The sequence below is a fragment of the Hylaeus anthracinus genome, unplaced genomic scaffold (assembly GCF_026225885.1).
Source record: "Hylaeus anthracinus isolate JK02 unplaced genomic scaffold, UHH_iyHylAnth1.0_haploid 11982, whole genome shotgun sequence".
Classification (NCBI taxonomy): domain Eukaryota; kingdom Metazoa; phylum Arthropoda; class Insecta; order Hymenoptera; family Colletidae; genus Hylaeus; species Hylaeus anthracinus.
In genome coordinates this window covers 7,030,062-7,045,075 of record NW_026534330.1, presented here as the reverse complement: position 1 = coordinate 7,045,075, position 15,014 = coordinate 7,030,062, and the positions used below count along the sequence as shown (strand labels likewise).

General features: G+C 37.8%; 1 protein-coding gene across 6 annotated transcripts in view; it reads right to left on the bottom strand.

The window, feature by feature from the left end:
• LOC128886187 (protein RUFY3) overlaps positions 1-13,159 on the bottom strand; it is a 30,050-nt gene extending 16,891 nt beyond the window's left edge. The window contains exons 1-10 of one of the 6 annotated variants that reach the window (XM_054140832.1): positions 10,427-11,032; positions 9,899-10,282; positions 7,125-7,303; positions 6,934-7,043; positions 5,866-6,073; positions 5,613-5,776; positions 5,367-5,529; positions 5,177-5,293; positions 4,962-5,102; positions 2,675-2,772 (exon numbers count right to left, since the gene is read on the bottom strand). In XM_054140832.1, coding sequence (XP_053996807.1) covers positions 2,675-2,772; positions 4,962-5,102; positions 5,177-5,293; positions 5,367-5,529; positions 5,613-5,776; positions 5,866-6,073; positions 6,934-7,043; positions 7,125-7,303; positions 9,899-10,256 — 1,538 coding nt within the window. In that variant the 5' untranslated portion in view covers positions 10,257-10,282; positions 10,427-11,032. Of the gene's footprint in view, positions 1-2,628; positions 4,533-4,961; positions 5,103-5,176; positions 5,294-5,366; positions 5,530-5,612; positions 5,777-5,865; positions 6,074-6,933; positions 7,044-7,124; positions 7,304-9,898; positions 11,051-12,278 lie in introns of those variants that run through there. The other 5 variants (XR_008459777.1, XM_054140834.1, XM_054140837.1 and 2 more) reach the window with 5 other exon arrangements.
• Positions 13,160-15,014: the final 1,855 nt, after the last annotated feature.

Sequence of the window (15,014 nt, the reverse complement as noted above, 5' to 3'; positions counted from 1 at the left end):
TTCGGTGCAGTTTTTCTGCTTGAGCTTGCAGAAATATTAAGCTTTATAACCGTAAGGAAGTTACAAAAGCAAAGATCTGCAACTTCGTTGGAAGTCTCGTCGAAACTCTGTCTATGATTATTCATGACTGAATATCATTATCCAACCGAAGAAACTGCTGGAATGTTTTTTTAATGGCTCTACGCCTAATCCTTGGGCAAATTCGGCAAGAGTTTGGATCCCCTCGCTCGTTTATTTTTCTTTGAATTCGACATCCGATCATTAACGCTGCGAAACTTTAACTTACCTTGCTCGTTATTTTAAACTTTATATTTCATCGAAAATGAAAACGAAACAATAATAAGTACATATAACGGGTTTATTATTCAACTTATATTACCTTTTCATTTACTTACAAATTAAATTTTATCAATTATTTAATTGATTATGTAAATTCAAAGATAGGAGTTGTAAACAAACGAAAAGATTTAGATCATTTTACTCGTTTCGAAAATGGGTTTAACAAATGAAGGCACACATTCGTCGTAGATCTGAACCTGATGGAGAACCTACATCCTTTTGCATACTCTAATTGTCTGAATGTCAGCGTATAAATTGCACAAAGTGCAATTATAATTGTAATCATATCTTGTATATTCACAAACGTCGTGCACTTTAATTAAATTACATCGAAAAGGCAATCATAATGTTTCTCCTTTTCGTAATTTCCACGTATTTATTTTCTGCGTAATTAATTTTCGAGATTATTCTACGCATGAAACGTATAGACTAAGACTTCTGAGAAGTGAATAATTTAGACCTGCTTGAAATGAGAAACATACAGAAATGGTTCAGTTTAATTAGTAAAGTAAAGCAAGTGTTTACACATTCGATGGAATATGTAGGTGTAGTGAGGGACAAACATTTGTTTATACACATTTTGGCCTCACGTTTGAGTTCTCTTCGATAAATAATTGTATTAAATTGTACATGTAGAAACAGTGGGGAGATAGGAAGAAAAGAGAAAAATCGTTTTACACAAAGTGAATAATGACACAGGGCCAAAAGATCTTCGAATGAAAAGAGGTTCTCCACCCCATTTTCGAACGATGATGATCTGAGGGTAATCAAATGCAAACTATTTTCTGTCATAAATTTATTTTCGCTGCGTTGGTACAAGCACACGTAGTGTATCGGTGCATTATAACGACCATTGCCCGATGCTTACACATAGTTATATTCGTAAAGACAGTATGGCACGTTTACTCTGCAAGTCTTGGCGAACATGAACGGTCGTACCGTTTTTTTATTTTTTTTTTTTTTTATTTTGCTTTTTTTTTAGACGCACAGACGGTACACGTAACGATGAAGAACGTTCAAACACGATTGTTGCGACTAATGGGAACCGAAAAGCGATGAAAAATGGTCGAGCCAACACACACGGGAAATCTAGAGAACGAAACTGGTGGAAATGATCGCAAGTCAGTTCCTGAAATACATTCTACACTGTCAATTTAACTCCTGATGGATGGTACATCGCGAATCGCATAATTGACGTAGAATCGATGCCAAAAAAAGATAAAGAAAAATGTACATTTCACACAAGAGCCTAATCAATTCGACAGCCTGACAGCTCCGTGTCATACGTTCGCTAGCATCGTTATTATAATTCGTTCCAGCGGTTTATCGACGAGGTATAAATCTACCAATTATTGCGAGAAACGTGAATATCTCTATAACATTAATATTTATACATAGACGTAATATGTCAATCGAATTAGCCGTTGAGTGAAGGTTTGCCAACATCCCCGTTAACGATAACGTCAATTTGTTTTCTAATGCGTGTCACGGCTAAATCTACGCTAAATCCGATCGCGGTTCGCGACGCCTACGTAAAAAATAAATAACCTCTAGCTACAACCATCTAGCGTGTATCGTTATCGGTCTTCGATACAGCGACCCGTGAATCGAATGACGGTTATAGAAAATCCCTTATCGTAATGATTATATTTGTACGTAAATGCTAAAATCTTTAACGCGGATATTCTTGTGATATTTAGTATTTTTGTCAATTTTGTGTAGCTATACTGTTTGAGGCATGTCACAGAAAATGACCCACTAGAGTACAAAGAAAGTATAAGAAGACTTTTTCGGATTAAGAACATTAATAAAGCGATTTTTTGCGAAACTTTCGATGAACATTTTTAAAACTACGTACGATTCTACATAGATAAATGTTTATGTCGTCGCGTAAATACAAAATGGAACGTATTATATTTTCAGCGGAATATAAAAAATTTAAAATATGGAATCCGAAATATAAAGTTACAAAATTTTAAATTAAAAGCTTAAATAACATCATACCATATCATAATCTTTTTGTTTTTATATCCTTTGTAGTTTTTAAAATGTTAATAGAAGGAACCATGTCAACAAAATTGTACGCAATTGAAACTTATAAAGCCTCGAAACGATAATTCCAAGGATGAACAGAAAAGTTTCGATGCGATTAGAAAATTATACAATCGTGGAACGAAATAATGAGCCCAAATGTTATGCAAATATGAAATGTAGACAATCGAAGCATGAGAATGTTCAAGTAACAAGGTAGCAAACGCTTTGAGTGTAACCTAAGACTGGTGGATCAGTCGTGCTTATGAAATAACTAACACTAATGAAAGACAAATAAACATACTTTTCATCCATTTTTTGGATGGTCTCAGTCATCGATAGCGTCTTAGCCTCCAATTTAGTGATCAGTTCTGTTTTATGCTTAAGTGAGCCTTCACACTCCTGAAATAAATTCTTTTTCAGTAAAAAGCAGACAAAAAGTTGTTGTGTTTCTCGACTAAGAATAGCCCTGAAATCGCACAATGTTTTTATAAATATGATTTGCATATACAGTTTACAATTGCACATCAGCCTGTGGTAGTATAGTAGTGTCAAGTGTAAAATAGCCTTCCAAAAGGATTAGAACGACATAAGAAATTGTATCGTAATAAAATTAGTCGAAGAAGCATGCAATGTGAGCTTTCTTCCGATCACTTTTATAGTGACCCGAGTTCAAACTCAGTTAATAAAAGAATATTAATCATCCTGTCTAAACTGCAATACGTATAAATGAATTTATTTACTCTCGTAACGCGGCAACAGCCAACGATAAATCCTGCAAAAAAGAATGAGTGTTGCAAGTATTACAGGATAACCAATATCTTCGTCCAAATACATCACTAATCCCACAGTGTACTTGAATCAAGCACCCAAGACACTCTGTACAGAACAACGAACGTAATGAATCCAAATTGGAAGATAAAACATTTAGCAATTTAAGTTTATAGCATAGTACAATAAAAACCTCTACTCGACATTATTGTCTTCAATAGTTCTGTGTATATAATAGCAATTTCATTAACAGCGTAATTATGTAGTAACAGAGGACAGCTAATTATATAGAGTGTCTCAATCAGATCACACCTTGACAGACATTCCATATGAAGCTTACCAACGCATGGATTATTAGATTATTAACCGTCAAGTATCTCAATTAATTTTCATTAATTTTCTATGCATTCCCAGACACGTAAAGTTCTGCTCCGTGCGAGCGTTCGAAGTAATAATTTGATATATTTTTGTTTAGTGTCAAATAATGCTTCTGGAAAGTCCAACGATGTTATAAAATTTCTGTGCCTTTTTTTTATAAATGTAAACACAATCTGCGACACGAACTTATGAGATGAACTAATACATCAAGTTAAATTTATTAAATATTCCAGCAAAAGGGGAAGATAAACGATCTGAAGCCCTCAAGTAAATGTTAATAAAAAGGATAAAATAAATTGTACGCAGATTTCACGTTGAATTCATATTAGTACCTACGTGAAAAATTTTTCAAAACATTATTGAACATTTCAGAAACATCCTGTGTATAAAAGAAATTGTTGCTCTTCGCACGCGCTCAGTTGATGAAGATATTAAACGAAGTTTCAAGGTGTATAATATAAAAACCACTCTCGAGAGACGAAGCCCTTTTACAAATCCGATTGCTCCTGTGTCGCCGAGGCTTCCACAGGAATCTCGCCGTTGCATTTGCTCTGATCCGAATTGTAATCAGACTTTGTTTGTTTGTTGTCGTTAGGGCCTTGTTGGGGGCTGTCAGCCTTTTTTCGTTCATTGTTATTCGGCGGATCTTGCTGGCTATTCGAGGGTTGCCGCTGTTGGCCGTTATTGGGTCGTTGGAAACTATTAAAAGGTGACTGTTTGTTAGCAAATTTCTGTTGGCTACTCGTTGGCTGTTGTTTATTGTTAGAAAAATGCTGCTGATCCCCGATGTGAACAATGTCCGCCGACGGGCAACCGCGCGGCGACGTTGGGCTAGTTTTATTAAGAATCGATTTAGAGACACTACTCGGCGTGGTGGGGCTACGCATATTCTCCCCGTCCTTCATCAGGTGGTTGTACTTCTCGAGGTTATGCAGGATCTTGCCGATTTGATTTGTCTTCGCATGCAGCCGGCTCACCATTTCGCCTTTCTGCGTTAATTCGTGCTCACACTCCTATAATGGAAACACGTCCAGAAAACAAGGAATTTGCTAAGTCTAACCGAGACCCCTAGTGGCGGAAGATATCTCGAAAGAATAAACGTTCTAAGCGGAATCGACAAGGTTCGCTAAAAAGAAAATCTGAAAAACTGATCGAATTAAAAACAAAGGTGAATGGAATTAACCGTGAAATCATTGAGGCATGCAACGATAGCGAGGTAAGAATCAACATTGTGCAACAGGGAAGCATAATCGCGGCGAGGGCATGCATCGTAATTAATTTTCGAGCTGAATTTTTCATTTTAATGCGGATGCTTGTGCAAAACCATAAATTACTTGCAATTGTATAATATGTATAAATCAGAAATTCTAACGAAGCAAAAGTACAGACATCACGAAGCATACCACGCCACGATTAGCATACAAAAGATTACTGGTCGTCACCTGTAGCTTTTTGTACATTTCCAAGTTAATTAATTTGATCTCGTCCAGCTGCCGCCGCAACGATATGATCGTGTCTTGTTTCTCGTGAATATCCTTCTCCAGCAATTTCATAGCCACCTCCATTTCGGATTTCATACTAATCTGTTCGAAGAAAATTAATTTGTCAAACCTTCCCAGCTTCGACATCGAATACTACATTAAAAATCCTCCTCCACCTGTAATTCTAACTCTTTCTCCACATCCTGTCGCATTTTCCTTTCAGTCTCCAGCCTACTCCTCAATTCCTCGATTTCCGCCGTGGTTTCCGTGATCTTAATCGGCGGTTTCCCGTTCTGGAACGAAAACAATCCCCTATTCAACGAAACGTCCTCGGAACGGCGAGAACTCTGAAAGCAAAATTCGTACCTCGTTCGTGTCTTTCACCTCGATTCCCAGTTCTTTCTTTAACTGTCTGTTCTCTTCGTGCAACGATAGTATATTATTCTTGGCAATCGATAGATCCTCCTTCATGAGAGCGTTTGTCGTCGTCAGGGATTCCACTTTGGCTTGAAGATTTGTCACTGTAGCGCTGAAATCGATGGAGAAAATACAATTTCCACGACGTCGAGATAATTCCAAGACCGTAGTCGCGATTAGGTAAAACATGATTACTTTAGGTGTCGATTCAATTCTTCTATGTAGTTCTTCTGATCGAGAACCGTGGTCATGTTGTCGTTCTCCACCTCTTCGTCCGGAGATTCGCCAGGTATGTGATTACTGTTACGCAAGTACAGCGAAAAGTCAATTACGCCCTGTTGGCAATCAAGGTCTTCTTCCTGTCGCAACAGTTGCAATCAATTTCACTCTTCGAAGTCGGCCTTGCGGAATGCCACGTGATCGTCACGGGATCAATGGGGGTACTGACCTTTACACAAAAGTTGCAGTCGATCACGTTGAGGCCCACCAACAAGCCCATTATGACGATTGCCTCCTCGCTCATCATTAGAGCGTCTGGTTCGAAGTACTCGGATAGTATGTCTTCTTTGTGATCGATCAGAACTTTCAAGTAATCCGCCAGCTTTTTCTGCATGAGTGCCATACGCAACCATGCTCGCGCTCTACCCATTGCGGTCCTGGAAAATGTCCCAATCTGACCTGACTCTTCTTGGAAACGCGACGAGTAGAGAAATAGACGAGTAGAGAGATTCGAGGAGATTCGATTTATCGTTGAAAATAAAAAAATACGAGAACCAGGTCTTACAAATTGTCAGTGGACGTTCTTGGACCTTGGAGTTTGTGCAGACTTTTATGGAAACATAATTAACTCTTTGAGGCTCGCGATTATAAAAGAAAAATAAATTCAAGTTGTACAGAAGAACAGTGTCAGCAACTTGCTAACGCGTTTTGACTTGTATACATTTCTGATTCCGCTTTATTGTACTTTTAGCGTTAATTCATAATATTGTCACATGAATGAAAAACTTTAAATAAAATTGCAAACCTAAGCAAAAGATGGGATAGTTTTTAGCCCACCTAACTTCGAAGAGCTAAAGAATGCAAGAGTGAGGGAAATTTAGAAAACTATATCCCTGCTGCTTTTATAATAACATTCATGTACTTTTGCATTTATTAACGAATAGTTTTACTGACTATGTGGTGCTATAGTATGATATAGCGTATGTATAGGACAAAAATAAAAAAAATAATATATTAATTAATAATAAAATAATAATTTAATTTCTAAGTTTGCTTTCCAAACAGCACCACTTTCAATTCATTCAATTGCTGCAAAATTCTATACACTAATTTTATTCTTTGACGTTAGTGGATTGTCCTATGCTTTATATCAATCACTCACAATTGCAGTCAGACTCCAAACATTACATTTACACTTTGACATTAATAAGTCATTGAATCCTGAGTAGAGTCGTTGCAACTTCTCTGTATGTGAATAATTATCTAAGCAAAGGCAAGAAATAAAGTATGATTATACCTAACGGTAGGTAGATCACGAATACTGGACGTAATGTCCTGCGCTTCGGAACAATACTTCTCAACGAGCTGAAGTATATCCCAAAGCTCCTTCTTGGGTCCAAGGAGACCCTGAAATCGAAGTTAATCGGCTATTAGTGCCATTTTCGTGTGGCTAAATGGACCGACCGATGTTTCGAAGGTGACATTTACCTTCTTTGGTCGCAGACCGTGCCTAAGCACGTGTTCGAGGACGATGAAAAAATGTTGCAACGGCATGTGATCGGAGTCCAGCATTCGACCATATTTCAAGGAAGTTTCGATCAGCTCCTTGACTATCAGCTTCGATATATTAACGAGATTGCTCCTTTCGATGATGACCGGATCCCGTGCTGCAAAAACAACAGGTTCTTGTTCCAGTTTGAAGACCAAAAAATACAATTGTCCTCGTGCATCGAATTATCGTATTTGCGACAATTATTGTTCGTGTCCTTTTCACTGAAATATTATCGAACAAGTCCGCTGTTCCCGGTGGGTATGGCGATGAATTTTTATGAATGCGAGTATCGACGAAGCGCAACGTAAAATAACTGTGCTGATAGAGTGCAAAAACAACCTGACAATCGTGTTAAAGAAATTTTCAGAAAATACATTGATTAAAAGTCCGTAATAAAATATAATAGTTCAGAATATCGGATAGTCGCAGTATCTACCAGGAAATTAATTCCAGCGTTCTCAAATCTTACAATTAGTGGAAAAAAATGAAAATTCTGTCACTAACGCTTAAAATGACGATTGATCGTGAAACAGCACGTACAGTTTTAGCCGAATCTTAAAAAAGGGTGTATCTATCCCTGAATCACCCCTATTAGTATGATGTCATCCCATAAATAATACAGTTTTTTTCTTTTTTAAAGAACTACGGTAGTGACACACACCTATCCATTTGATACAATAACTAGTGTAAATAAAGACTTTAGATCAATGCCAGACTTTTACGGATACAAGCTTTACTTCTTTTACAAATTTAAAACGAAAGAGCACATTCGGTTACGCAGTACGAATTAAAAAAAAAAAGTACATGCAGCGACAGTAAACATACGGCAAGTGACGTCATTAGCATAAGCCAATTCAAAAATGGCTCCATTACAGGAAACTGGAATTTTGAAGAGGAGAATTCGTATTAGCGGATGGAGACATTCTACGAGCAACTGTTGAGCAGAAGTCAACAGTAGCAATTGTTGGCTGGCTCAAACACTAAATTCGATTCATTTTACAATGAAACATCGCTAGAAAAATGATGAAAGGACAACTGAGACGTTCGTTTAATCGATTTACAGTGGAAACGAAATAAGAGGTGTTATTCCACACGAGAAACATTAGACAGCGAAGACAATGGTTACTGTTGAAGTCAATACTACAAAAGATTTCTTCGAACGTCGAATATGGAAGTGATGAAACTTTCTTTAGACATTTTAAAAATAAATGCATAAAAGGGAGATAAGAAATTAGTAAAAAGAAGAAAATGAATAGCAGAGCACGATGGAAATCTTCTTCGATCGTTAACTGAAAACTGTCTGATCCATTTTGACGAAAAAGCTGAATTACTTATGGGATGATCTGATATCAGTTAACTCTGCCCAGTCAAACTGGAACAGAGGACAACGTTAAGATTCGTGAAATTACAGCGTGTCGCAATTGTTGAACACTTCAGAAAAGCTGTCAAGGAGAAGAGTGTAATTTTTAGGCGACTATTAAAATGAATCTAAAGTGTGTAACTTTAATACCTTTAGACAATTCTCATAGTGCATCAAATACAGCGAAAGACATAGCAGAGTCGCATAACGTTAGATAAAGGTGGTAGTGCATTTACATGCTAAAAGTGAGGAGACCAGGGACGAATATTATTTTTGGACGCCAGTGCACGAAGGAACAAGATGCACCAAAGGGAGTAGACGTCAACGTGACTCCAACGATCGACAAGGGCCACATTTCGCGGTCCACTCTCGAGTTCATCACTTTGCATGTCACTTGAACATGCCTCGAAAACCTCGAATATATTCCTTCCACCTAGCACACAAACCATCGACGTTCATCTATACCGTTAATTGCATTTTTAACAATGCTCCTTCGAAAGTGTATATCAATCTCAGCACGCTTCTCAATCCAAAACGAAACCTAACGTTGTCCTTTCCTCGAAGATTGAACTTAGGACCCCATAGCCTCGACTGACAAGGTCAAAGAGAGCGAAAGTGGAAAAATAGATCAGTTGCTACGTTACAATCGACAGCAAAGATAGTTGAACTGGTCCGGGTTAGTTTAATACTAGAACTACCAAGTTTATGTACTTTGGACTTCGCTAGAAAATGACTAGACTATTCGCAACGTTTTTGCTGCAATTTTTGGTGAGAATTATTGGAATGGAAAACTAGGTACATTGTACCAATTGGAATGCTCTTTTACTTTCTATTCTTGAATATATAGTAGTGTGGTTATAAAAGATGTGAATTGAACGTTGGCAGTTCTAGCGATAACTGAAACAGTTTTCATGGACAAATGTTTCACCAAAAACTACTTTGACTGACCTATTCGATGTATACGTACACAAATCACAATGTTTACTGATACTATAAACAGGTAAGACATTTAAATATAACTTATTGGAAGTTATATTCAGAAGAATTTGGTCATTCATATCACTTGATGTAAATTCATTCAGTAATGAAGTTTCCCAATAAGTGGATTAATTGCTAATTTAACACTGATACCCAATCAATCCAAAAATTCTATAAAATCTATCTTTAGAAACTTATAGAAATCATAATTGTTTTTCAACCTCTGATGAAACCTTGTTCATGAAGATTGTTTCTTGTGATAATAAAGTAACCTAACCGACCACTGACAGATTCCTGCCCCGAAGTCCTCAAGAAAAAACGAGTCGACGAGAGTTAGGTGAAGCGATTAGTGCAAGAACATCGAGTACAAACACAAGCTGGAGACGTGCTGCAATGGCGGTGGACTTGGCGGAGTTATATTGCGAAGCTCTCGCTGATCGGGAAGCTGTTGCTGACGGTGGTGATGATGGTGATGATGAGGATGATTTATACCACTGAGAGCGAGAGGCGGCGACGGTGACCGCTGCATTGAGTCCTGCAACGAGAACTCGACATCCTGAAGTTCCTTCAGGCACAGCCACTCGCCGTCCACCGACACACGGAAATTGCACAGGTATATCGTGTCCTGGGCGCCAGCCATGTCCTCTTCGAGCATGATCCCTCCGTGATGCACTCCACCGTGGTCACCTGGTGGCCTGATCTTCAGACCGTTCTGGGATTCTTGCCGCATAGAAGACCGTGCGTAACAATGGAACCCTTCAGGTGAAATTATAGTTATCTCAGATAGGGTTCTAGCTGAATATTGGGTACCCCAAAAAATGGGGTTCTGGATGTCCCAGATATTCGAGCTCGTTGATAACGATCACTTGCTCGTCCCACTGGATAATGCAGCAATATTACCAAGGTATTTCCTTCGCAGAGCAGTTGATATTCTCTGATAAACAGTAACTGGATTCCTCAATAGTCTTCAGCTGAATCTTCTTCTGTCTCGACCAACTCGATGGCCCTGATCAGCTGATGATATGTCCAATAAATAACTCGTTGCACAGTGAATTGTTGATGAGTTCTTAATTGTTTAGTCACTGTAGATCTGTTTACGTTATTGAATCCTTGTTCGAGAAGTTGCTGTCGGTTGACTCGATGCGGATGTCAACGAAACGTTACATTCATTCGAGTACGTAGAAATTTAAATATAGACACTGCGGTAGAAGCGACGGAAAAGAAACCTTGGCGTAAGCGGGAAAAAAACGATCGCTGGCACTCGGTTGATACTACATCGTAGCCTGGCGTCGCACTGTTGTAATTTTAATTAACGAAACAACCGTAAATTCTTATCCACCGTTGAGGAGGCACGCGTGATTCGTACGTTGTACGTTACTCGAAAAATATCACGATGAAAATGGCGAGCAAACCGGTGAAAAGTAATATTGATTCTCCCGCCGACGTTGCCTCCACCTACGATAATCAATATGCGCGCTCCGGGCAGCGACTGATAGGTGCTGCCAACTAGCGGCGATCTGACGACGTCGATCATGTAGATCATGATAACAGGATCATTTCACTTACTTTTGTTATTTTCGTGGGTACCAATGTCTCGAAAATTTTATTTAACGACTTTTAAAGTAGAATTATTACATAAAATAATAATTCTTTCAGTCATTGGACGTTTACCATTAAATATATTTTTGGATCCCATTATGGTTTCTCTCTCATTTACAAACTGTTCTGTGTCATAACAGTTTTTACATATACATAAATAATATGGCTTTGTCCTGAAACTACCTTTTTTTTTTTAATTCCAAGGTCATTAGTCCTTATACTAAATTATATTTTTGTTACTATACTGTGGTTACACCCTGTATACATACGAACAGATCCGGACATTAGAGTGAATCGCATATACTTACCGGGCTTTGCGTAATTAGTATTGTATTCTATGATTAGATTCACAAGGCCGTAATCAGCCGTAAATTATAAAAGACATTACACGTACAATCGATTCGAAAGGACTTCTATTTATTCGTGAAGGTATAAATATCTCCTATACACATGTATCCATTTATTCAACCGCGCAACATTTGTTTAATTCAAGTCCAACTTTGTAAACAATCTCTCGCGTACCCGGTATCACGTTATTAACCGCTTAACACCCTAACCTAAATATACTCGGTTACATATCGCTCTCCCAGTAAACCGAGTCAAGCTGATATAACCAATAAAAAAAAAAATCAAGTAAATGAAAATTACACATTACATATTCATAGAACTTCTATGTATTTTCTACCATAGAAAAATGAACATTCAGGGGTTATCGTGGGACCTCAAGTTCCGCTGTTCACCATTTTAAAAAAAAACAACCAATCTTTCCTCGAATTAATTACGCATTTAAGTATAATGTAATACGCATTCAGTGGAAACCACAGATTTATTCATTTAACTCAAGCTTATCGCTGTCGGCGTTTAATCGGGAGTCTGATAATCGCGTAGTAATTCGTAACGGGAGATAAACAACCTATCTTCTCGGCGTCGTTGAGTCTATATGTAAGTGATATTGTAATTGATGACGTGGCATGGTACAACTCGCCGAGTAGGCGTTTCTCGATGCAACAAAGTGAAATCAACGTGTGTGCGCGCAGATACGAGACCGGGACACGGAAGATTCACGCGCATTTGACGGACGGACGTTGGAAGCGTTTGAAACGCCCGCCTAAAACGGATCGAAAAGCATGCAGCTATGGCGCTATGTACTCACGTCTCGGCAACCACCAGGCGTCCAGTTTTCTAGGCCTCGAAACAACCAGATCCGGCCACTTGTCCTCCCGTATCGAATAAGTCGACGGCGATCGCGATACGGTTTTCTCGTTATCCTCGGACACCATGCTACCTGACAACGATTTCTCGGACGGAGATATTGGCAAACCTTCGCTACTCTCCGCGGCCATGTTTACGTTTTCACTACACGCTCGCGCGCGCACCAGCCGATGGGTAACTGTGTGAGTTCCCCGACTAAACGCGGCTATGTAGCGTCGAGAATTACGCTCTTCCGAGCATTATCTGACTATCCCGTAAGAAGTATCTCTGTCGTCGCCGAAGTTGGAGAGACGTGGTTAAATACGAACTGGAAACGTTTTTTTTTTTTTAAGAGGGGGTGGATTAGAAACTGACCCACCTTTCGAGTTCCTTTAATATTTTATTCAAAGTTTGAGCTTGTATTAATTTTAAATCTCGTGCCTCTATCAGTTGTACAGATTGATTCATTATTTTGGGTCCTTGCAATTCTTCTATCACCTCGAAACATCAACCATCTGAAGTTATAATAAATTTAATTTTAAGTCGCGTGCCCTGAGGAGTTATACAGCGCGATTAATCATTTTAAAACCTTGCAATTCTTCTATGTACCAACTAGAGATACCTTGAAAAATATTCATCTTCGTTTATTTTAATTAAGACGTTTTGAAATATTTGAGTTAGATCCATACAACAAGATTATGCTGCTTCCGTTCCAGTAACATGGGATAATTACTTTCGGTCCTCTCGAGTTTTAATGGTTATTCATAGACAGAATGGAGATTTATACCTCATCCTACCGAAACACTGTACTAGATAGTAGCAATTCTTCGTTGGATAAATGTCATCGCCTGAAATTGCATTGTAATGCTTTGCGTGTTTCGATTAATCGGACATGTTAAGAACGCTAGCACGTATGCCACAGACATAACAGTGTGTCACTCACCACGAACTCTCCATCTTATTTGTGACACATATTATCACATGTACTATTGAACTGCCTCCTAAAACACGTGAAATCAGGAATAAATAATTTCTCCTATAAAGAAAGTCTACGAGATGGAGCTATTTACTATGTGATATAACGTAAATTCCGAAATCCGTTGTTTGTTAAGCGGAGGCCAGTTATGAATTTTTTAGTGATGGTTACAGCATACATATTTTACAGCAGTTTTTACTGCCACTGCACACGTCGTAATTGTTTTAATAATTTCCAAGAAAAATATTCCAGAAACAACTCGCATTTGTACGATAGAAAGAATAATACCCATGCTCCGTAAACGGGGCACATAAAAGCAATTCAGGAAAAAGCTTTCCAACCCAGGGTTAGCTAAATTAGATTGGATTTTAGGTTTTGGTTTGGCAGGTTAAGTGTACTAGACTGGTTGAGGTAGAGTAAGTAGGTTAGATACGTTAGAATTAAGATGGTTAAGTATGGTGGGTGCGTAACACAGGATATCGAGTATGTTAAATTGGATTAAGTTCAAATTGCGTTTTGATTATGTACTAGGCGGTTAGCTTCCTGTTCAATTATGTTTTGGCTTTAGTTTAGTGTTATGCTTTGATTAGGTTCAGTTATGGAGGTTGATTAGCCGCTTAGCAAAGCATAGTGAGTGGAAGAGGTAGTCCAGGGGCCTACTGATATTTCGAGCTCGAAAGAAGAGTATTTTACTAAGGTTTCTTTATGGATCACATTGTAAAATATGAAACTTTACTTCTACTACTTCAAAAAATATGTGAACAAGATTTATATTTTAATATGTTTTCATTGAGTCTATATTAAAAAAGAGCAAATGTATACAGTTAAGCCATCTTTTCAGCTGAAACTGTCAAGTATTTTCTTCTAGATATTGATAGCTTGTACCATTACAGAATCTGTTGCCTGAAGCGTAGACTATATGCAGGCATTGATACGCGAAGTATTGAAACTATCCATCATAGTTTATCCTCTCAGTCTGGCAACTCTTCTCTGAAAATCAGCAATTTTCAAATAGAGAAATAATTTTGCAGCTTGCCTTTGAAGTGCAGGGAAGCAAAAGAGATAGATTACAGTATTTTTGATTAATATAAAATATTGTCTTATTAGTACGTTAACTATTATCATAAATTCTCGGGTAAGTCCCACCAGGCCACTATTTTCTAAACGCCGTGCACGTATGCATAATTTAATTAAACAATTGTCTGCATTCAGCCATACTATCCCATGTGTAGTTACTGCCTGGTAATCCAATCTTAATCACTTCTAAGTGAAGCTATAAAGACGATGTCTCACGTTCAAGAGCATCTACGACAAAGCCAAACGTAACGCATAATGATTGCACGTTCGTTCTTTATTGAAATGGGTGTTAATTTAAGGTAATATATACATAATAATAGGTAGGTAAATAAATAAATAAATGGAATACCTGTACAAGATTTAAGGTAATAAAGAAGAAGGAATATGTACATAAATAATTAGGCTATTACTACAGGGTTTCTGTAATCTTTTTCTCTGGAATATCTGTAAAAAAAATACTAGTTTAACAATTACAATTGTATTATTTCTATTTGATATTCTTTTTAAACGTTTAATAAATTCATTTCTAATCCGTCAGCCACCAAGAAATATGTGATAAGACAGTCAATGTATATCTTATAATAAAGACGAATTATCATTTTCATAATTATATTCATAACGCTGGCAGAAATACATAATATCATT